We start from the raw sequence: 25057 nt of genomic DNA on the forward strand, positions 1-25057 counted from the left end.
TCGTGGTTGAAAACGACATTAAACACCAAATAAAGAAAGAAACAAAGAAAGAAAGAGAAAAAAGCTCTTGCACCAAAAAGCTATGCAAACTTGAAAGTCCCGTTACTGGTTCAGTTATGTATTCCCAGTAAATAGCAACGATCTTTTAAGAACGACGTTCGTCTCACTGACATGGTCGTGTCAAAAGTGTCACATTTTAACTGTCACACATTCAAACAGGCGTACACATACTCAATTTCAAACATCATGATCCTGGAAATTCACCATTTTTTTCTCGAAAATGCAGAAATCCAGACTTCAAGTAGCCTGTCAAACACACTGTGTACGACTATGTCCAACTGGTCTAATGTTCCTGGTTTTTGTGTGTTTGTGTGTGTGTGTGTGTGTGTGTGTGTTTAGATCTAAGATATAAAGGGAAGTAAGCGCTCGAAATAAAGACAAAAACAATTAGTAAGAGTTACGCGGAACCAGTCTCCTGGCGTCTGGGAGAATAATAAGAAGCTCTGAACAGGGAGGAGATATTTTCGCCAACTCATCGTAAGTTCTGTCAAAACTCTTTTCTGGTGTCCGGGCAAGCCTGCCACTGTCGTTGTCATACTGCTCTCCTGCCCATGTATATCTGTACCATTTCCCTCATTACGGTATACAGTGGAACCCCCCTTTTAAGACCCCCCAAAGTAAGACTTCCTCCCTTTTAAGACCCTGTTTTCTTGGACTTTCCATTCAGAACCTCTGTAAGTGTACCCCCATTTTAAGACTCCCTCCTTTTAAAGGCCTGATTTTTTCAGATTTTTGGAGGTCTTAAAAGGGGGGTTCTACTGTAATGATTTCGCCAAACCGTCACCCCTCGCTGCTTCTCTACAAAACTCGCCGATACGTCCAGCTTTATGCAGATATTTATCGCGTTCAAGTTCTCTTTTCACCTTGCGACCGTTCGACATTTTCAAAGCGGCGCCATGTCTTTAAAACACGGAGAGATCCCGAAAATAAAGTATACCTGGCCATTTTGTGGATAGAAATGTGTGTGCGTCTTTTAGAATCCAATCTGTAGTAGTGTTACAGATTGAAAAGGCATACAATGTGCTTTACATGTCAATTATTTTTTTCATTATGTTTTCAAACGATTGGACATCAGCACTGGTGTCATTTCTGAGTATCAATCTCTGAATGACTCGCGCCAATGAGATCTCCATACTCTCAACAGTTCATCATAGTAAAAGCGCCGTCCAGTTACAAACCATTGAGAAGACCACATAAAAGGAAAGGCTTTCTTTTTTATTTAAGTTGTTCACTGCCTTTGTCCTTCAAGTAACACAAGAACAATCTTCTTCCCCTTTCAGAAATCGACAATACATTGGTTTCTTAAAACAGATGAATGCTAAAACAAGTCGCGTAAGGCGAAAATACAACATTTAGTCAAGTAGCTGTCGAACTCACAGAATGAAACTGAACGCAATGCAACGCAGCAAGACCGTATACTCGTAGCATCGTCAGTCCACCGCTCACGGCAAAGGCAGTGAAATTGACAAGAAGAGCGGGGTAGTACTTGCGCTGAGAAGGATAGCACGCTTTTCTGTACCTCTCTTCGTTTTAACTTTCTGAGCGTGTTTTTAATCCAAACATATCATATCTATATGTTTTTGGAATCAGGAACCGACAAGGAATATGATGAAAGTGTTTTTAAATTGATTTGGAAAATTTAATTTTCATATTAATTTTTATATATTTAATTTTCAGAGCTTGTTTTTAATCCCAATATAACATATTTATATGTTTTTGGAATCAGCAAGTGATGGAGAATAAGATGAATGTAAATTTGGATCGTTTTATAAAAAAAATATTTTTTTTTACAATTTTCAGTTTTTTAATGACCAAAGTCATTAAGTAATTTTTAAGCCACTAAGCTGAAATGCAATACCGAAGTCCGGGCTTCGTCGAACATTGCTTGACAAAAATTTCAACCAATTTGGTTGAAAAATGAGGGCGTGACAGTGCCGCCTCAACTTTCACAAAAAGCCGGATATGACGTCATCAAAGACATTTATCAAAAAAATGAAAAAAACGTATGGGGATTTCATACCCAGGAACTCTCATGTCAAATTTCATAAAGATCGGTCCAGTAGTTTAGTCTGAATCGCTCTACACACACACACACGCACATACACCACGACCCTCGTCTCGATTTCCCCCCTCTACGTTAAAACATTTAGTCAAAACTTGACTAAATGTAAAAACAAACATGAACTAAATCATATTAAAACCAATATGTACACAAGACTTGTGACAGCAAGCAAACTTAAGAACACATGCAATGAAGGTGGGTGCGGTTTATGTTCTCACTGGAAATAAATCATCTGAGATAGAAACGGCTTCACAGCTGAAGTCATGGTCTGTGATTATTCCTAAAAGAACACGTGCACTCTTATGGAATCCTACAGTGCTGCCGTCCGGGTCTCAAGCACCTCCTAAGTACAACCGAACGTCTTCCGGTACTGTCGCACTCGCACTACTCACCCCATAGTGTCCATTACACGTACCATACGCTTCTCTTTTTTTTTTAGGACACTGTTTTCACATTCAAAGGCAAAAACAACACATTCAACACATGGCATTTTATGGGACTACAGAGTACTGCGTATTATGATAAAATGACAACAGCCGCCATAGCAACGACCTTGTATCAAGGTCATGGTGCATCTTCTTTACTGCACATCCGGTTTGAGACGGTTAGGAGTGAGGGAGGTGAATCTGCCAATGAACACAACAGGTTCCAATCCTTTCTTTTCGGGAGCTGACGTCACGGCAGTCACGTGACTTGAGAGCGGGGTTGTCGTGGTAAACGCTGACGGGTCCTATGACTGGACGGCCTGACGGACACACATGGACAGCAGTTCGTCCACTTGGTCGCCATCCGCTTCTGGGTCAATGTCAAATTCCTGAAAAAGAGCCTTTTCGTGAAATATCTTGATTTTCGTGAATTTCCTTCGTTTTGGTGTCCCTAATTAGTAATGTTAAACTTTATTTGTTAATTTGTTTAACAATTCAGGATGCTCGTTTGCTCTATTCGTCACCTTCAGTCCACAGGAAATGCCGAAACAATACAGATTCTCCCATACAAACGTTGTAATCTTAACGTCCATTCTCGTAAAACAATATCAGCGTTCTTCTGCTCGACCACCCTCTCTCTCTCTCTCTCTGTCTCTCTCTCTTCGTTTCTGCCCCCACACACCCCCCCTCCCCCCCCTCACATACACACCCGAACGATGAGGGAGTCAATACGCCTCAAGGGAGGTCATCCAAGCTGAAAGCTCTCTACAGATGGAGGCGAACATATAACCCCTACCCATCAATTGTGCCCTGCTCCTCATCCCAACATGCAAAGTGTTTTGTCTGCGGCCATGTTACGTCAAGGGTCATGCGGGTACTAGCCATGTCCTCGTTGGTAAGTCAATAAGGTTCTGTTGGTTGCAGTTCGATAAGACAAGTGACGTTAGGGCAAGGGGCTAAGGAGGAGAGCTAGGCGCAACAGATCACTTCAACTTGAAGATTCATATCAATCATACCACGCTCGTCATTTGTACCGTAAAGTGCCATCTTTTGTTGTTTTTGTAAAAGAACTGTCAAAAGACGTCGTAAAAATTAATGTGTGTTGAAGAAATTATTCAAATGAAATCCGTAATTGCTACATTGTCCATTTTCCGTAATTAGAACATGCTGGTGAAAATTTGTCTATCGTAGTTTTTCAGGAAGGCATATCATGGATTTTGTCAGGAAGGCAAAGTGGATTATTTTTTGGACTCAATCTACGAAGAATGATTGAGTCTTTGTTGCCTTGGCTTCCAAAGTACTGTTTGGTCAGACAAATTCCGTGTAAACTGCAGCTATTACCTATATAGCTGAAACAACTATCTCATTCGTTTAACCCCGAAAAGAGTATAAACATACAAATGGATATTAGGTCAGTGTACAACACAGACAATAGAGCGAAACCAAAAACTGCCCTAACACTCCCCCCAAGCCCCCCCCCCCCCCCCCCCACCAGGTCAGCAAGAACATAGTGTCCAGTCCAGTCCAACCTCTCCGACACAACATCTTGTAAGGGGGTCCCAGAAGACATTGCGGCCAGCAGACGACCAGTATGGATTGCAAGGCATTATGGGGCCGTGGACCGGGCGGGTCATTGATTTGTGTGTGCCCTCTAAGTGCTGTCTGACTTCCCTTTCATCCCCACCTTGTTACACGCTGCTCTGCTGGGACACAGTTCTTGTTGTGGGTTGGGGGTTGTGGTGGTGCTGGTGTGTTGTTGTTTTAATGTTTAAGGCATGTGTGTGGGGGAATAGGTGTGTGTGTGTGGGGGGGGGGGGGGGGGGGGGGGGAGGGGGGGGGGGGGTAGTTGATAGCTGTTACAAGGCCATGAGGCAATACACTTACATTTGTCATAAGAAGTCTGTGTGTGTGGAGGGAGGGGGGAGTACTGAACAAAAACTGTTCACAAGTAATAACACAAACACACAGACACAAACACACCAGGCAAGGAAACAGATGAATATCCCACCCTCTCGCCCGCACACACACACACACACACACACACACACACACACACACACACACACACACACACACACACACACACACACACACACACACACACACACACACACTTCTACCAGTCAATTCCAAATATTCTGCATAAATTAATTTTAATTAAGCGTTGTTGACTATGAATGTAGATGTAAATGCTTGTATAACTGTGTTTTAATTTTAAATGTGTCAAGCGCAAAGAGCATAATTGTAAAGTTATGATGTTGCGCTATATAAATGCTCATTTATTATTATTATTATTATTATAATATCATATCATGCAAGGTCCCTTCTTAAAAAAAAATTAAAAAATAAAAAAATTGACATATTCTAAAGACATCGACAAACCTCGTTCGTGGACTTGAGAAGTTTAGCGATCAGTTTGCGTACAGAGGCCAGTTTGGTCTTTGAGTTTTCTGCCTCCTGTTTCTGTGCTGCTGCTTCTGTCTGAAAGTTGCTCACCAACTAAAAAAAAAAGAAGATAAAACAAAATTTGTCTAAAATTGACCACTTGATGCATAGAAACTACAAGTAAATTTTATTTCAAAAAACGTAGAAAAAGTGAAGAATGCGTCTGAAACGACATACGAATAAAGATCCCTGTTAGCCATAACGGTTGTAAGGACATTAAAAAACAAAACTTGACTAAATGTAACAATAACCAACCAACACACGACTTGGGATGCAAAGAGCAGCATTCATAACTGAGAAACCGATTAACAACTACGCATCAACAAAATTAGACAAAATTCCTTTGGGTGCAACAACCACCACCATCATCAATAACAACAAGAAAAGCAGATACATCCTGGCTGAAAGTTGCTGATCAGCCTCAAACATACAGGCATTATGGGCACACTCCTTCCGTGGAAACAATTCTGTTTTCAATCACAGATCTGGCTTGGCTTTCATTTGGAATAAGACCAACCCTCCACTTGGACAAATAACCAAACTCAACATCATAACAACTCCTTGTATTGTGCAGTTTTTGGCTCACGTAAGTGTAGCCTATGCGATGCTAACTTTTGTCTGTCTGTGCGTGCGTGCGTGCGTGTGTGTGTGTGTGATAGAAACTTTAACATTTCCGAGTCTATGGATAAAGCTCGCATAAGAAGATTACGTCTCGGTCAAAAGTGTTTGACGTGTGTGATAGAAACTTTAACATTTGAAGACGTCACATTATGACGTAAGAGGGTTAGACGTCACGCGAAGGAATTACTGAAAGTCTCGGTCATTGTTATTGTGAGCGGGCCGAGACTAGTTGGCAGATCTAGTGTCTCGCTTTCTTGCACAGTTTCACCTATGCTTACTGTGTGTGTGTGTGTGTGTGTGTGTGTGTGTATGTGTGACGGAGTGATTGAGTTTGTGTTACTGTTTGTCGATTTCTTACGTGAGCCTTGAAGGCTTCGCCTCTTGTTTTAAAAGGTTTTTGTTTAAACAATTTATTCATAAAATTGCAGATCTATAACAATGCCACATACAATCAACTAAAATAAATAGAGCACAACAAGCAAAGTTGTGCTGAGTTGGATTTTTTGGATGAATACTGTACATTTCTTAAAAACCACAAAATAAAGTACACAGAAGACATAAAGACACTCACCCTTCTCAAACCTCGTTCGTAATGGTCAAAGAAATCATCTAGAGGGAAGTCTGCCAGCTCTTGGAGCGTCATCTGTGATATCGTCTCCTTGTCCATCACCCATTGTGGGGGTAGGAAGTAGCGAAGACACGTTCTGCAATAGATCATTAGTGTTCTAGATGAGCGAACGTGTAGCCAAGACCTGTACGCGTACATGTAGATATTACAGTGTTCTTGATGATCGAACGTGTAGCCAAGACCTGTAGGCGTACGTGTAGATATTACAGTGTTCTAGATGAGCGAACGTGTAGCCAAGACCTGTACGCGTACGTGTAGATATTACAGTGTTCTAGATGAGCGAACGTGTAGCCAAGACCTGTACGTGTACGTGTACATATTACAGTGTTCTAGGTTTGCGAACGTGTAGCCAAGACCTGTACGTGTAGATATTGCGTCACCCGTGACTCACTTTTTTTCTCCAATGTACCAAATCATTCGTTGTTTGGCTCCCACCAAGACTGCACATCTTGGCAAACGCGTGACGTAAAAACTAGATTTGATGACGTTACCCGTACACGTGCTGAAAAGTTCCACATCCAGATCTGTCTATTTAGTGTTATAGATGAGCGAACGTGTAGCCAAGACCTGTACGCGTACGTGTAGATATGACGTCATGGATATTCAGGCAGCAATGGCATGACCGAACCACATCAAACTGACATCACTGAATGCAAAATACACCAAGAGGAAGAAAACTGATACGTTAATCTAACATCTCTTCTGCCAAAACACACACACACACAGTGACACACAGAGTGACACACACAAACACTATTCCACAAAAAATCACATCTGTCTTTATGCACACCATTTCCTGATCTGCTCTCAAGTCATTTCACAGCTGTGAAGGCTGTCCTACACGGAGCCCGAAGTTGCATTCGCACAGTCTTTTTACGAACAAAATCAGTGCCAAAGCTTCAAGCAGCAAGCTTCATGAAGTCGCCTTCGCGAAGTTTTGTTACCCCAACTAATACGCTCGTATCATGCTAATCTCACCCGACTCCAACACACAAAACACACGTCCAAACAATAAAAATTTAAAAGTTTACCTGTAACCGTTAGCAATCTCTTCATGGTGCTGTGCGGTGGAGGCCGATGGGGTGGGGGTGGTGGTGGTGGTGGATGATGTTGGGGCCTCTGCTGTCTCTTGTGCTGGTGGGGGTTTGGTTGTCGCTGCTGCAGAGGGGGGCGGTGTGGGGGGCTTCTCGTCTGTCTCTGCGTCATCCTGATTGATGGTGGTGTTTTGGGGGGAGAGGGAGAAGGAGGGAGGGAGACACAAAAGAACGATTTTTGTTTAAATGTGGTAGGGAGACACAAAAGAATGGTTCTTGTTTAGATATGGTATAGGGAAACATAAAAGATTTATTTTTGTTTAAATGTGGCAGGGAGACACAAAAGAATATAAGATGTTTGGTGGCTTGTTGACAGACCAGCTTTTTTGTTGGTCCAAGGGGACCATATCGTCTTTTGTTTCATCTTTATCGACCAAGGCCGAAGGCCGCGGTTGATAAATATGAGACAAAAGGCGATTTGCTCCCAGAGGGCCAACAAAAAAATGCTGGTCTGACAACAAGCCACCAAACATCGTTTTTGTTATCATTTTGGTTGTGCAACAAAATGCACAATAACCCACAGGGAGACGAATTTTTAGAATCCAACTCCGGGCCACAAAGCATCGTCACAGTAGCACGAGATAACACGTCAAACTTGTATGTGACGTCAAACGTAGCTTGTTGACGCTTTTCTTCCAGTCTGAAAATGTACAGAGCTGCGATCATACCTGTGAATTCAGTAAGTGTTGAGCATATTTCTTTTCTTTTAAGTGTTTATGACTAGTTTCGTGTGGATTTTGTGATCACAGAGATAAGTTGCAAATTGACCATGAGTCGCCGCGGTAATTATCAACATTGATTGGGTCTTTGAGAGTCAATGCTTACAATCGTTGTCCTCGGAAACACAAATCCAAAGCCACGATGGTTCCACACATCAAACAATCAGCCTGATTGGCTTTTACTTTGACAATCCACGTTTCACATGAAAGCTCAAACCCATTCACCACCTCGAGTTATTGCACGGGGAACATGAGATTTATTTCCCAGGTGCTTGTGAATGAAAACTCGTGAAAATGATGACAAGAACCATTGTTTAGATATGGTATAGGGAAACATAAAAGATTTATTTTTGGTTAAATGTGGTAGGGAGACACAAAAGAATGGTTCTTGTTTAGATATGGTATAGAGAAACATAAAAGATTTCTTTTGGTTAAAATGTGGCAGGGAGGCACAAAAGAATGATTTTTTTTAAAGTTTGGTGGGGAGACACAAAAGAATGATTTTTGTTTAAATGTGGTACTAGGGAGACACAAAAGAACCATTTTGGTTTAAGTGTGGTATGATCGAGACACAAAAGAGCGATTTTTCTTTAAACGTGGTAAAGATACTCATTGTCTTTGTTTGACTCATTTCTATTCATTCAGGTTACACTTCATATCCACACAAAAAATATTGCACACAGGTCATCTTTAAAAAAAATTCTGTTGTTGTCCACGAATCTCAACCCAACATTGTTTTCTTTCTTTTATTTCTTTATTTTGCCTCCTTTTGTTATTTCTTTGTTTCTATTGTTCTTACTTCCTTTGTTTAATTCTTTCTTTGGTTCGGTTTCTGTGTGTGAGGGCTTTTTTCTTTTCTTTTTTTCAAGCTGTCTGAGAAAGGCAATTTGTAGTTTAACTCACTTTAAGACGAACATTTGAATACAAACAAATTCTTACCTTGTCTTTGATGACTTTGATGTCTGAACTTTGCTTTTCATACCTAGAAAACAGAACAAAACAAAAAAATTGTCATACCAAATGGCGAGAAAAGTGCGAAGAATGAATCGTGACCAAAGGGCAGACAGGGTCATGCGCCAGACAGACCCACGGGACAAACTACTTTCATTAACACCCTGGTCACTTGACTCAACGTAACAGCGCAAATCATCCATGGCTACTGACACAGGCACATTTATATGCTTGTGATACCGGTGTGTCTTTAGGGAATCAGAAACTAGTCAACAGACTAAAGTGCGGTTCACATTGCAGACTTTCTACCAACTTTCTACCAACTTTCAAATTATTTTAGTCAGGACAACTTTCTTTCTTTATTTATTTAATGTTTAACGTCGTTTTCAACCACGAAGGTTTTATCGCGACGGGGAAAGGGGGGAGATGGGATAGAGCCACTTGTCAATTGCTTCTTGTTCACAACAAAAGCACTAATCAAAAATTTGCTCCAGGGGCTTGCAACGTAGTACAATGTATTACCTTACTGGGAGAATGCAAGTTTCCAGTACAAAGGACTTAACATTTCTTACATACTGCTTGACTAAAATCATTACAAAAATTGACTATATTCTATACAAGAAACACTTAACAAGGGTAAAAAGAGAAACAGAATCCGTTAGTCGCCTCTTACGACATGCTGGGGAGCATCGGGTAAATTCTTCCCCCTAACCCGCGGGGGGTAGTCGGCACAACGTCAAATCAAAATCGCTGCCCATGTGAACAGTGCAAACTACTCAAACAATTTTAAAGCAAAGATTCTCGGCCAGTTCAGCTATCGGAGCTACCTCCTAATGCGGGAAGAGCAGTTGAAATAGCTATATATAACTAAGTGGATCGAACTAACCAATCAGTAAGCGCGATAAAAAAAATAAAAGTCTGCGCAAAATCTGCGCCAAGTCACGGCCAGCGTTCAACTGAGTTTTCGAGTAAATCCTGCCTAAATCGAACCTAAATCGTCAGGGCCAGACTTTTCGCCTCGACAACTCGGGAGCGATTTCAAACCGACAAAATTTTGGGGAAAGTTGGTTGAACGCCTGCCATGTGAACGTCAATTTAAGACAAGGTAGAAGAACGGAGGGAAAGAGTGAGGGAAAGAAAGAGAGAGAGAGAGAGAACGCAGACAGACAACCGGTACAATAGAAAGACTATAATTATGTCTGCCAGTGAAAGAGACTATGCGAAAGCGAGGAAAAAGTTGAAACTGGGGATAAAAAAAAGAGAGAGAGAGAGAGAGAGAGAGAGAGAGAGAGAGAGAGAGAGAGAGAGAGAGAGAGAGAGAGAGAGAGAGAAAGAAAGATAGAGAGAGTGGGAGACAAAGAGAGAGACATTGAAACAATGAAAGGAGACAGACAGACAGACCAGAGAGAGGGAGAGAGAGGGGGGAGATGGGAGACAGAGAGACAGACATAGAGAGAGACATAGAGAGAGAGAGAGAGAGAGAGAGAGAGAGAGAGAGAGAGAGAGAGAGAGAGAGAACTGGAAGAGGTTATACCTAACACTGGGATATTACATGTTTTATTTTCAGGGAGAGCAAAACTGAGACATGCGTTGGTGCAGCAGAGACAGATTGCCGAGAGCTCACACACACACACACACTCACACACACAAAACACACACGCACAACACACAAAATAAAGTTATGAACATGAAAACACACACACACTCACACTCACACAGTCTCCAGTACAGAGGGAATAGAAGAATACAGCCACAACTTGACAGAGCACCAAACTGCACATTCACACTTGAACGCAGGGCATAGGCAGGCTAAAAGTAGGAGGGGCAGTCGGGGGCAACATGATACCCCCCTCGCTCCATCTCTGGCCTTCCAGCCTTCTCCCCCCCGAGGCCCGACAGAAAATTGCTTTCAATTAAATTCTAATGACGGCTTCAGTAAACAATGCTCATCCTCCATTTGACTGCCCCCCTCTCGCAGGGCCCGCCGCGGCTCCATCAATACATCGTTTGAATGTTCTGTCTGCTGGTCTCTCTCTCTCTGTCTCTGTCTCTGTCTCTCTCTGTCTCTCTCTGTCTCTCTCTCTCTCTCTCTCTCTCGGGCGGGGACGTAGCTCAGTTGGTAGCGCGCTGGTTTTGTAGCCAGTTGGTCGCTATCAGCGTGGGTTCGATCCCCACGTTCGGCGAGAGATTTATTTCTCGGAGTCAACTTTGTGCAGACTCTCTTCGGTGTCCGAACACCCCCGTGTGCACACATGCGCACGAAAAAGATCCCACGTTCACAGCGAAAGTCTCAGGGCTTGGAAAACACGAAGACACGCATGCATCATCTCTCGTCTCTGATTATCATGATCGTATTTCGATACTTTGACGAGACAAACCCAATGCTGGTGTGTCGAAGAAGACAGCCACAGCGGGCTTGTTCGAATCAAAGTATCACACCATATCTTCAGCGTATTACCAATACCTGTCACAATATAGACCAGTTGGTCTAAGAGGACGTCAAACCCTTATAGTCAGTCAGTCTCACTCTCATCTTGACACATCCAGTTTTACTTTTGATTGTTGTTGATTTGTGTACTCTCTCTCTCTCTCTCTCTCTCTCTCTATCTCGCACATTCATTTTGAGCGCTCTCATCCCCCTTTCTCTCTCAAAACCGGGACCTCTTTCTCCCCCTCCCCCATTACCACCTAAGCACCCCTACGTCCTCTCCAGGCACGGGCACTTGACACTGGTGAGTAAGGCACAAAAAAAGGACAGCCGACTCCACCCCCCCCCCCCCCCCCCAGTGTCAATCAGTTGCATTCTCTCTTACTATAACCCCAGTCTGGCAGCAAAGCTTGGCCATGGTTGAAACAGACGGTAGTAGCATCGGTGACAGTTTTCTGCCTGAGCGCCCAGTGTAAGCAGGCCTCAACACCAGTGGATTGTGTGTGCGTGATCGGTCTGGGTTTAAATGGATCTGCCGGTCGTTGTATACTGGACAATGGAGACCGTCGCGTATGACCCTGCTGGTTGTCTTCATTGGAGTTTTATAACCAACTGTATCTTATTTATTGACCTCTTGTTGTTGCCTTTGGCTTATTTTTGGCTCACGTAAGTGTAGCCTATGCGATGGTAAACTCTGTCTGTCTGTGCGTGTGTGTGTGTGTGTGTGATAGAAACTTTAACATTTGAAGACGTCACATTATGGCGTAAGAGGGTTAGACGTCACGCGAAGGAATTACTGAAAGTCTCGGTCATTGTTATTTTGAGCGGGCCGAGACTAGTTGGCAGTCGTGTCCCTGTAAGTAGGCTACACATGCAGACAGACAGATCTAGATCTAGTGTCTCGCTTTCTTGCACAGTGTCACCTATGCTTACTGTGTGTGTGTGTGTGTGTATGTGTGACGGAGTGATTGAGTTTGTGTTACTGTTTGTCGATTTCTTACGTGAGCCTTGAAGGCTTCGCCTCTTGTTGTTGTTGCTCTTGCTGTTGGTTTTTTTTAATTTTTATTTTTATTTTTTACCTTCATTTGCTTTTCATCACCAACAGTATCTAACTAACTGACCCATACTTGTTGCTTTTGGCTTATCTTTGTTGTTGCTATTGGTTTTTTGTTGTTGTGTTACCTTAATTTGCTTTTCATCACCAACAGTATCTAACTGACCCTACTTGTTGCTATGGATTCGTGTTGTTGTTGTTTTAATGTTACTTTAATTTGCTTTCCATCATCAAATGTATTTAACTAAATGACCCTTTGCTGTTGCTTTGGGCTTCGTGTTGCTCTTGCTGTTGTTTTTTACATTTAGTCAAGTTTTGACTAAATGTTTTAACGTAGAGGGGGAATCGAGACGAGGGTCGTGGTGTATGTGTGTGTGTGTGTGTGTGTGTGTGTGTGTGTGTGTGTGTGTGTGTGTGTGTGTGTGTGTGTGTGTGTGTGTGTGTGTGTGTGTCTGTCTGTGCGTGTGTGTGTGTAGAGCGATTCAGACCAAACTACTGGACCGATCTTTATGAAATTTGACATGAGAGTTCCTGGGAATGATATCCCCGGATATCTTTTTATTTTTTTCGATAAATACCTTTGATGACGTCATATCCGGCTTTTTGTAAAAGTTGAGGCAGCACTGTCACACCTCATTTTTCAATCAAATTGATTGAAATTTTGGCAAAGCAATCTTCGACGAAGGCCGGACTTCAGTATTGCATTTCAGCTTGGTGGCTTAAAAATTAATTAATGACTTTGGTCATTAAAAATCTGAAAATTGTAAAAAAAATAAAAAAATTTTAAAACGATCCAAATTTACGTTCATCTTATTCTTCATTATTTTCTGATTCCAAAAACATATAAATATGTTATATTCGGATTAAAAACAAGCTCTGAAAATTAAATATATAAAAATTATTATCAAAATAAAATTTCCGAAATCAATTTAAAAACAATTTCATCTTATTCCTTGTGGGTTCCTGATTCCAAAAGCATATAGATGTGATATGTTTGAATTAAAAACACGCTCAAAAAGTTAAAAAGAATAGAGATAAAGAAAAGCGTGCGATCCTTCTCAGCGCAACTACTACCCCGCTCTTCTTGTCAATTTCACTGCCTTTGCATCGAGCGGTAGACTGACGCTCTTGCTGTAAAAATGCCGTGACAGCTAAACTAAATGTTGTAATTTCGCCTTACGCGACTTGTTGTTTTTGCTTTGTTTTTTGTTACCTTCATTTGCTTTTCATCACCAACAGTATCTAACTAAATGACCTGTTGTTGTTGCTTCAGCTTTTTTGTTGTTGTTTGTTTGTTGCTGTTATGTTGTTTGTTGACCCAGGGAGTTGCTATTTGATATTTCCCCCCATACATTCATTGCACACAGGTTTTACATTGCACAAAGGTTTAATTCCCAGAATGGTGTTGCAGCTGTCACTAATGGTGGCTTTCTTCTTAATCCCCCTCCTTTTCATTATTTTGTTTTGTGTTACGTATGTTTGTTTAATTTTTTTGTTTTTGCGACAGTAAAATAATAATAATAATAATAAAGATAGCTTATATAGCGCCGCTTCACAAATTTAACTATGCTCTTAGCGCTGTACATCGAGATATACCCCCCCTTTTAAGATATAAAAAATATCTGAGAAAATGAGGTCTTGTAAAGGAGTTAAGTCTTAAAATGGGGGTACATTTACACAGGTTACCAACAGAAAACCTGAGAAAAACCAAGGTCTTAAAAGGAAGGGGGTCTAAAAAGGGGGTTCCACTGCACTTTCTGGCATCTTGGACTGCAGCAATGGTGCCGGTTTTAACAGGTTCCTCAGTACACCGCTTTTTCTCTCTCGGGAGACAAGGGCTGACGGCATGTTTCAAGCTAGCGGCAAAGTGCCCTACAATGCTCCCTCCCTCCTTACTTTACACCAGGGCGAAAGGGGAACAGAGAGAGAGAGGGAGAGAGAGAGAGAGAGAGAGAGAGAAACAGATAGGGAGAGAGCAGGGGGAGTGGAGAGACAAGGAGGGGGGATGGGGGTGGAGAAATGATGGCTCACCAGCTTGTAATTAATGAACAGAGCAAATTTCCTGTATGCTGGTTTGACGAGTAATTAAATCACCGCGTCTCCGCAGGGTGATGGAGCATTCATCACAAAGTCACTGGCTCTGAACGACCGTAAACAGTGATATGCAACATAATACTTGGACAGACTCTTCCCCTTTTTCTCTGCCTGTGTTTATCAGCGTTACGGTTCTGCCTTTTCAACATGCATCATTGTGCACGCATCACTGAACTGCTGACAATATTGCAGATGCATCAAGAGACGAATGAATAAACCACGGTTCATTTAGCAAAGTATCATGCATGTAACCTGAAGAAAGAAAAATAATGACATGCAAGAGACGGCTAATCGCTGATTGCATCCTATTCATCATAACCTTTTGTAAAAAGCATGTTATTTTTGCAGAGAACAGATCAGGTCCTGATGAGAACTTTGAAGAGGTGTGGGGGGGGGGGGGGGGGGGTAAGGGGGGGGGGGGGCTTCACCCTTTTTTGAACCATGACCACATCATGGAACTTGAAGAGTGAAAAACAATGGCAAATGCAATCGAAAGAAAATCACTAATGGTGTCCCATCCATCATAACCTCCAATTACAAGCATGACTTTTCAAAGATCATGTTTCTACACAGTGACAACCAGGGGAAACCTTCTTTCAAGAACCCCCAGTTTAAGACTTCCCCCTCTTTATCAGACCCTGCTTTCTGGGCTGTTTTCTTCATAGCCTGTAAACATTTTTCTCCATTTCAAGACTCCCTCCCTTTAAGGACCTACCGTATTTGACGGATTACAAGATGCACCGTTTTATAAGCCGCACCCCCGACTTTAAAAAATAAATTGGGACGAGCCACATATAGGCCGCGTCACTATATTAGCCGCCGTTGAAAAAAATATAATCAGATCGTGTCAATCAATCAAAACAACCAGGCAAACGAAAGTACGGTATTTGGCGAAATCGGCTCCGAGAATAAACAAGTGAAACAAAGAAGAAAAGTGAAAAAGTTTGAAGAAAAATATCACACACACAATTTGTAACCAACACACACACGTAGTCCCGCCCGGAATAAGCTTTTTGGGGATGATTTACGACTTTTGCGCACATTTCGAGCAGACGAAAACACAACATGGCGGCTCTCGCTCCTCCTTGTCACTGTTTAGAAACAATGGCAAATGCAATCGAAAGAAAATCACTAATGGTGTCCCATCCATCATAACCTCCAATTACAAGCATGACTTTTCAAAGATCATGTTTCTACACAGTGACAACCAGTGGAAACCCCCCTTTCAAGAACCCCCAGTTTAAGACTTCCCCCTCTTTATCAGACCCTGCTTTCTGGGCTGTTTTCTTCATAGCCTGTAAACATTTTTCTCCATTTCAAGACTCCCTCCCTTTAAGGACCTACCGTATTTGACGGATTACAAGACGCACCGTTTTATAAGCCGCACCCCCGACTTTAAAAAAAAAATTGGGACGAGCCACAAAAAGGCCGCGTCACTATATTAGCCGCCGTCGAAAAAAATATAATCAGATCGTGTCAATCAATCAAAACAACCAGGCAAACGAAAGTACGGTATTTGGCGAAATCGGCTCCGAGAATAAACAAGTGAAACAAAGAAGAAAAGTGAAAAAGTTTGAAGAAAAATATCACACACAATTTGTAACCAACACACACACGTAGTCCCGCCCGGAATAAGCTTTTTGGGGATGATTTATGACTTTTGCGCACATTTCGAGCAGACGAAAACACAACATGGCGGCTCTCGCTCCTCCAACTATCGCAAGACACAAACAAACGAAATCTTGCGCGCGCGAGATCCTGATACATCCGGTGTTTCTCTGTACGCTATCTTGTCACGACGACTTGTTGACAAACGAAGATTCGCGAAAGAAAGAGAAAAGCGCCGAGTCTTGAGTAGAGAGCTCATAAAGTACCGGTAATCGCTAATCGAGCGAAATGAAAATCCGCGACGACTTCCATTAGGTGAATGCTATTCTAGTTTAGGTAACGTTTTAGCCGCATCTCTTTATAAGCCGCAATGCGATTTTTTTTGGAAAAAAGTCGCGGCTTGTAGTCCGTCAAATATGGTATTTTTCTCAAATATTTGAAGGTCTTAACACTTTCTACCCCACCTATGTTGACCAAGTTTATTTTAGCCGAGACCAGCTGTGCTGCAGCAGGTCACTCAGAATTGTAGTAACTGTGTAGTAACTCTGTATCAACACGCTGGAATGCAGGCGTTAGATCGACGTTACAGGAAGCGACTGAAGCTAACAGTCTGAGCGGATGTATCCGTACCTGGTCAGATAGAGCCATATGAGTGGGTACGGATATATCCGTACCTGGGAGACAATGAGTTAAAATGGTGGTTCCACTGTACCAAATTTAAAGAAACACAGTGGTTCAACTGATTCTTGCTTAGCTTGTTGTGTGGTCACAAATGTTTATATCGCAAATACATGCCACCCTGTATTTCCTTAATAAAATCTTGTTTAAATCAACTGATTCTTGCTCTACACAATGAGTTACAAAGAAAAACTGTAGTGTCTGGACAAGTTTACTTTCCTGTTTAAAACAAAAAATGCCAGCAGGCTAACAAATCTGCACTAAACTCAATATCTATTTTCTAGAGAGAGAGAGAAAGTAAGAAGATTCATGCTAATGTTTAAACAATCATGTTTTGCATCTTTTGCGACAGAAAAACCACCACCAAAGCTAAATAAGTATAGAGGAACACCCCCGCCTCCTATGGAACAAATCCTACGATTGAATCGCTGCAGTGTAAACCTACCATAAGACCTGCAAAATGTTCTACAGTAAACATACATCATCTTTCAAAATATACAGTGATAGACCTGATTGTAAATATTTTTAAGCATGGAGCTTGCCATGTGAACTTAAACAAGTCGCGTAAGGCGAAAATACAATATTTAGTCAAGTAGCTGTCGAACTCACAGAATGAAACTGAACGCAACGCAACGCAGCAAGACCGTATACTCGTAGCATCGTCACTCCACCGCCCGTGGCAAAGGCAGTGCCCGTGGAATTGACAAGAAGAGCGGGATATTCGTTGCGCTGAGAAGGATAGCACGCTTTTCTGTACCTCTCTTCGTTTTAACTTTCTGAGCGTGTTTTTAATCCAAACATATCATATCTATATGTTTTTGGAATCAGGAACCGACAAGGAATAAGATGAAAGTGTTTTTAAAACGATTTCGAAAAAATAATTTTGATAATAATTTTTATATATTTAATTTTCAGAGCTTGTTTTTAATCCGAATATAACATATTTATATGTTTTTGGAATCAGCAAATGATGGAGAATAAGATAAACGTAAATTTGGATCGTTTTATAAATGTTTAATTTTTTTTACAATTTTCCGATTTTTAATGACCAAAGTCATTAATTAATTTTTAAGCCACCAAGCTGAAATGCAATACCGAACCCCGGGCTTCGTCGAAGATTACTTGACCAAAATTTCAACCAATTTGGTTGAAAAATGAGGGCGTGACAGTGCCGCCTCAACTTTCACGAAAAGCCGGATATGACGTCATCAAAGACGTTTATAAAAAAATGAAAAAAACGTTCGGGGATTTCATACCCAGGAACTCTCATGTCAAATTTCATAAAGATCGGTCAAGTAGTTTAGTCTGAATCGCTCTACACACACACGCACACACACACACGCGCACACACATACACCATACCCTCGTTTCGATTCCCCCTCGATGTTAAAATATTTAGTCAAAACTTGACTAAATATAAAAAGTAACAAAACTTGCATTGGTCTTGCATAGCCATTATCAGCTGAAGAGACGATAAAATATAATAACCAATCAACCAACCAACCAACCAACCAACCAACCAACCAACCAACTGTGAGGGCCCCAAAGGGTTTAAAATCGTGATCGTGATTGGCGTTTTTTGACCTTTCTGTGACCGTGATTGCCGAAATTTCCATTTCTGTGATCGTGATGGGACTTTGCCCGTGATCCGTGATGACAAAAAAATCAAGTCTCGTGATCGTGATCGTCATTTGTTTTCGTGATCGTGATGGGCATTATTGCAAAGCATTTTATTTTCAACGTACATTTTTCACAGCTGCATCACTCTATGATCCTCTATTCGTCAAGGTGTTTGTGATCGTGAAAACAAAAATCAAGGTAACTGTGATCGTGAAAGCTAAAATTTCCCTTCCCGTGATCGTGATGATACCCCCCCTTTGGGGCCCTCAACTGTCTTTCAAAACTAAAACCACAACCCAATATTGTTAAAACAAATCAGTGGGGTGAACTAAAAAGTGCACAGGGATGGCCAAATCGTCTGCCGGGCTTGTAAAAACCGCCTTGCAACTTGTTCGGCTGGCCAATGAAAATTCTGGTCAAATGCAACCCTTTTGGTTGTAATATCGGGTTTTAAAGCCACTGCAGATCAAGTATGGTATGTACCTGGCCAACAAAATTTCTGCCGGGCTAGTGACTTTCTTGAAGTTACTCGCCCGGCTGGAGAGTTAACATTTGGCCATCTCTGAGGGCACCATTGATGTGAATTATTGTGAGAGGCTGAACACTAAAAAGACATTTTCACTGATGCAGCCAAGCTGTCTTGCAACACAAGCCGAGCTTCCACAGAATCAAGCAAAGGGCAATAACCGCACACAAACACTTTTTTGAAAAGTGGCCATCCTGTCAGGAGTAGTATCCCTTTAAAATGCAAACCCGACCACATTTCCATCAAATTAAAACAGTGTGTAAAGTTTCAAAGCTCTCGCTGTAAAAACGTGAAATAAATGAACAATTTAACATTTAATAACCCAAACTCGACCTAGCTGTGACTTTTAAAGTGGTGAGGGTAAACCAGACCTGGTTCATGTGTGGAGGTCATCAAACCCTACGAGTGCATAAACTTTCACAACTTGAACTTAAAAAAACTCAACATTAAGACTTGTTCTTATGGCTTGACGCCCATCCATGTTGACAAACAACGCTAATTACTAAGACTCACTGGTTACTCACATGATAAAATAAAAAGACAATACAGTGGAACCCCCTTTTAAAAGTAAGGTATTAAGACCCCCTCCATTTTAAGACCCCCTCCTTTTTATATTTAGTCAAGTTTTGACTAAATATTTTAACATCGAGGGGGAATCGAAACGAGGGTCGTGGTGTATGTGCGTGTGTGTGTGCGTGCGTGCGTGTGTGCGTGCGTGTGTGTGTGTGTGTGTGTAGAGCGATTCAGACTAAACTACTGGACCGATCTTTATGAAATTTGACATGAGAGTTCCTGGGTATGAAATCCCCGAACGTTTTTTTCATTTTTTTGATAAATGTCTTTGATGACGTCATATCCGGCTTTTCGTGAAAGTTGAGGCGGCACTGTCACGCCCTCATTTTTCAACCAAAGTGGTTGAAATTTTGGTCAAGTAATCTTCGACGAAGCCCGGGGTTCGGTATTGCATTTCAGCTTGGTGGCTTAAAAATTAATTAATGACTTTGGTCATTAAAAATCTGAAAATTGTAAAAAAAAATAAAAATTTATAAAACGATCCAAATTTACGTTTATCTTATTCTCCATCATTTGCTGATTCCAAAAACATATAAATATGTTATATTCGGATTAAAAACAAGCTCTGAAAATTAAATATATAAACATTATTATCAAAATTAAATTGTCCAAATCAATTTAAAAACATTTTTATCTTATTCCTTGTCGGTTCCTGATTCTAAAAACATATAGATATGATATGTTTGGATTAAAAACACGCTCAGAAAATTAAAACAAAGAGAGGTACAGAAAAGCGTGCTATCCTTCTTAGCGCAACTACTACCCCGCTCTTCTTGTCAATTTCACTGCCTTTGCCATGAGCGGTGGACTGACGATGCTACGAGTATACGGTCTTGCTGAAAAATTACATTTCGTTCACTTTCATTCTGTGAGTTCCACAGCTACTTGACTAAATATTGTATTTTCGCCTTACGCGACTTGTTAAGACCTTGTTTTCTCAGACTGTTTGTTCATTACCTCTGTAAAATGACCCCCACTTTAGGACTCGCTCCTTTTTAAGACCCGATTTTCCCAGATCTGTGGGGGTCTTAAAAGGGGGGTTCCACTGTACACACACAAACTGAAACAAAACTGTTCACCACTGGAAATGTTCTCTTTGGCCCAAACACTTGAACTCTTTGCTAATCAGGCCAAATAAAAATTAAAAATGTGTAGGCATCTTTTTCAGAACATCAGGTCATCTTCTATGGGCAGTTTTGTTTCACCGGCACGGTTGGCCTAGTGGTAAGGCGTCCGCCCCGTGATCGGGAGGTCGTGGGTTCGAACCCCGGCCGGGTCATACCTAAGACTTTAAAATTGGCAATCTAGTGGCTGCTCCGCCTTATGGGGTTAGTGCTAGGACTGGTTGGTCCGGTGTCAGAATAATGTGACTGGGTGAGACATGAAGCCTGTGCTGCGACTTCTGTCTTGGGTGTGGCGCACGTTAAATGTCAAAGCAGCACTGCCCTGATATGGCCCTTCGTGGTCGGCTGGGCGTTAAGCAAACAAACAAACAACAAAAAAAGGTTTGTTTCAACAAACACATACACCAACAGAAGCAAGTGAAAAGTGTTGCTTACCATTTGTCATATTTGTCCTTTGGATAGCTGTCAAACTTGACTTTCCACTTGGCTTCTGCTGCGTTCACCCTAACTACACTGCCTGCATGCCTGTGACACAGAAACCATGTGTCATCTTCCCACGAAGTATGTTTCAGAAATCATGTGTTCTCTTCCCACGAAGAATGTTTCAGAAATCATGTGTCATCTTCCCACGAAGAATGTTTACTTTTGTCTACATGTACAATCAAGCCTTCCACAAACCAACCTTTCTTGGGTTTGTTTTCTTACCAATCTTTCAACAATCACTGATGAATCTTCATTTTTACACAGCAGAACTTCAAAGAAAAACTGAAATCCTTGCAAATCATTTTTTTTTTAAACTTAAGTAGTTTTTAGGCTGTGTCAAAAATAAGTTTTTTTCAGTTCTGCTTCTACCAGTGTGGATTTTTTTCTGCACAAAAGATTTGCATGTCAGGTTTTCTGTAGTTTTGTTGTTGTTGCATGAACATATCTGATGAAAATAAATGTTAACGTTGCCTTCAAAACTATTGTTTTGAGTCATATAAACCCATGCCTTATTTGCCTTCTTCCAAAATGAATACAAAACAAACATTTAACACTTACCACTTGTTATTGATGAGGGCTTCAACTCTTGTTCCAATTTCACCTGCAAAGCAAAAAGAGTTCTTTAGTTCAACACAGCTGAAACACACACTGTATGTGGTCTTTATGTCGTAAACAAAAGCTTTACAGTGGAACCCCCTTTCTAAGACCCCCCAATTTAAGACTTCCTCCCTTTTAAGACTCTGTTTTCTCAGACTTCTTGTTCATAACCTCTGTAAATGTACCCCATTTTAAGACTCCCTCCTTTTTAAGACCTGAGTTTCCATCGTTGAGCTGTATAGAATTATTTTGTGCCCAACTGACCATGTCCCAAAAAAAGATGCACGCACGCACTCTGCCACTCACTCACTCACTCACTCACTCACTCACTCACTCACTCACACACACACACACATTTCTCACCATTGCTATCAGCATCGTTGACCTGCACAGTGTCATTCTGTGCCGAGCTGACCATGTCCACATCCATGGCTTCCATGCCTGACTGACTTGCCTCTGTCTCATCCACGCTTGACTGCACATCACACTTTAGTTATTCACATTATTTTATTGGCACTGATTTCTTAACAAAGATAATTCTAAACAGAAATTACCACAAAACACAGCCAAGCCACAAGTAAGACAATACTCAGTCCCTCAAAACAATGTTTAAACTTCTTCTGAACAAAGTGTCTTTAAACATTTCTTCTTTCTCTGTGTTCATGTGGAATACAACTCCCAAAAACACATGAACAGCTTATTTTTTCATTTTTTTCATTTTCATTACTTTATTGTCCCATCGCTGGGAAATTCGGGTCGCTTCCTCCCAGTGGAAAGCTAGCAGCAACGGAGTCGCGCTACCCAGGTGTCTGCGTGTTTAGGTGTATTCAGCCACCTGCACTTATGGCAGAATGACCAAGGTCTTTTACGTGCCATTGTGATGACACGGGGGTGGGACATGGCTTCCGTCTCTGGGTCTGCACATAAAGTTGACCCGTGTCCGTCCCGGCCCGAATTCGAACCTGCGACCTTCCGATCACAAGTCCAGTGCTCTACCAACTGAGCTGCCACTAACGCAGCCATACTCCATTTGGGGAAATGGTGCAAGCAGGGTATGTCAATGTTTCCATGACCCACAAAACTCTCAAACTGATCATGTGATAACAGCAGGTGTATTCTACAAAAAAAGAAATGCACAGTTTTTTCATTTCATTTTTTTGCTTTGCCTTTAATGATGAGTTTATAATGAAGATCGCACATGACCTATTCTCAAAGTCCTAGTATACAAAACTATGCTAAACTAAAGCCACGCATGTGAACAAGTTTGTATTAATAACCTGCCTGCAGAAACTGTGGCAAGTCCAAAACATTAAAGGCACAGTAAGCCTCCCGTAAACCATCACAGAGCTCCCCGAGCGTCTACATACAGTACAAGCATACTTCCATTTGAACGCTCACCGAACGGGAACATCCTGGTTGCTTTCTGTCGAGCGTGAGACATTTTCAAAGAATTTATTTTCGTAGACTTGTTCCGTTAACAACAACGGCGCCTCGTTTTTGCGCAAAACCTAACTTTTAAAATCTAAATAATAAATTGACAGCTTGTTACACAAACATTCTTTAATCATAAAAGAATTCGTTTTTCATCAAGACAAGATCAGAACAATTCGAAGTTGTGAAAGTTTAAAAAAAGAAAAGCCCGGAAGCAGGGTCACGCAAGGGTCGTAGCAGACGACGGCCGGTTTATCAGTGCAAATCGCCGTTCCTCTCAACAGTCAAAAGCCATCGCTAGAGTTCTTGTGAACCACAGCCGTTGTTTCGTGCATAAAAAAACCGTGCTATTGTAGATAAGCTCACGTCGAGTCGCATTCAAATGACTAACTATGACGACTTCATTGTGAAAAGGGAAAACTGGATCACACGGGTTCACGATGGCTCAGGGGTAAGATAAACCACGCAAAAATAAATTCTTTGAAAATTGTTCGCTCTTTACGGAGGGCACCTAGGATGTTCTCAATTGGTGAGTGTTTAAATGAAATGGTGTTTGTACTGTGTGTAAAAGCCTGACCGTATCTGTGATGGTTTACGGGAGGCTTACTCTGCCTTTAAGGATGCTTACCATAAAAACACCAGGAGGGGGTTTGGCTTTGGGTTTGGGCGGTTCAACCCTGATTTCCTTGACCTTGGTCGGTTGCTGCGCTTTGGTCTTGGCTGCTGCTTTTTCCGCTGCTGCTGCTGCCGCTGCCGTCATGCGACTCCTCTTGGGGATGATGGGTTTCACCACCTCCTCCTCCTCTTCTTCTGATTCCTCTTCGTCCTCCTCTTCCTCCGAGGATGAGGCTTTGGTCTGTGCGGCTCTGCCCCTGGGTGTGGGTCTGTTGGACTTGGATGCTGAGTTGTTGACCGGTGCTGACCGCTTGCGACTAGCTGGGGGTGGGGACGGTTCCTGCAAGCACATGGAAAATGCTGAGACTATTTTTTCTCTCTCGTATCATTCATTTGCTGGTTGTATGTAACATGGTCTTTTGGAGTAAAAGCTGAGTGAGACAGAACAAGGTCATCAAGGCCTACTGTGGTCATAGTGGATCAGTGCATGCATGCGTGTGTGCATGGGTGCGCGCGCGTGACTTGTAAGTAGAACATTTTGTAAATTGTATAAGTTTAATTCGATACATACATAATATACACTGCCATTGTGTACAGAACTGTTTATTTCAGATGTATTTTGCGAGGTGCTTAGAACTATTTTAGGATTTGCGTTATGGAAGTATCTTCCTTATCATCCTCATTATACTTACCTAATAACAAGAAAGCAACACTGACTTTATTTCTCCAAATCATTTTACCTTCCTAATACTGTAAGAAGAACACAACACTGACTTTATTTCTCCAACTCACCTTAGCGCTTCTGACAGTTCTAGCAGGCATGGTCTTTGCACTGGGAGTGTGTCTGGGCTCGGGTTTGCTGACTGCACGTGGAGATGGCTTGACTGTAGGTTTGGGGGTTGGCTTTGGTGAGGACTTCACTTCCACCTTTGGAGCTGCTTTGGGGGTTGGGGGCTTGGAAGCCGCTGAGCGTGAGCGAGAAGTGGGGGGAGGGGAAGGAGAGGGGGAGCGGGAGGTGGAGGGGGATCGCTGCCTCTTTAGACCGGCTGCTTGCCGTCTAGATGAAGTCTGTAAAAAAGTGAGAAGAAGAACGCTGGAGTTATAAAAAAAGCAGTACAGTGGAACCCACCTGTTAAGACCCCCCAATTTAAAACTCCCTCCCTTTTAAGACCCTGTTTTCTGTTCATAACCTCTGTCAATTTACGCCCATTTTAAGACTCC

At 41.8% G+C, this 25057-nt stretch overlaps 1 protein-coding gene across 1 annotated transcript in view; it reads right to left on the reverse strand.

Annotated features, from left to right (window-relative positions):
- Positions 1–374: 374 nt before the first annotated feature.
- The window catches only part of LOC138976133 (ATPase MORC2A-like), a 51341-nt gene continuing 26658 nt past the window's right edge, over positions 375–25057 (reverse strand). Inside the window, exons 21-30 of the mRNA XM_070348956.1 lie at positions 24629–24904; positions 23850–24176; positions 22154–22265; positions 21752–21794; positions 21146–21235; positions 8994–9036; positions 7273–7448; positions 6185–6317; positions 4930–5046; positions 375–2936 (exon numbers count right to left, since the gene is read on the reverse strand). Of these exons, the coding sequence (XP_070205057.1) occupies positions 2853–2936; positions 4930–5046; positions 6185–6317; positions 7273–7448; positions 8994–9036; positions 21146–21235; positions 21752–21794; positions 22154–22265; positions 23850–24176; positions 24629–24904 (1401 nt within the window). The 3' untranslated portion in view covers positions 375–2852. The remainder of the gene's footprint in view (positions 2937–4929; positions 5047–6184; positions 6318–7272; positions 7449–8993; positions 9037–21145; positions 21236–21751; positions 21795–22153; positions 22266–23849; positions 24177–24628; positions 24905–25057) is intronic.

Source organism: Littorina saxatilis, linkage group LG9 (assembly GCF_037325665.1).
Source record: "Littorina saxatilis isolate snail1 linkage group LG9, US_GU_Lsax_2.0, whole genome shotgun sequence".
In the NCBI taxonomy this organism is placed as follows: domain Eukaryota; kingdom Metazoa; phylum Mollusca; class Gastropoda; order Littorinimorpha; family Littorinidae; genus Littorina; species Littorina saxatilis.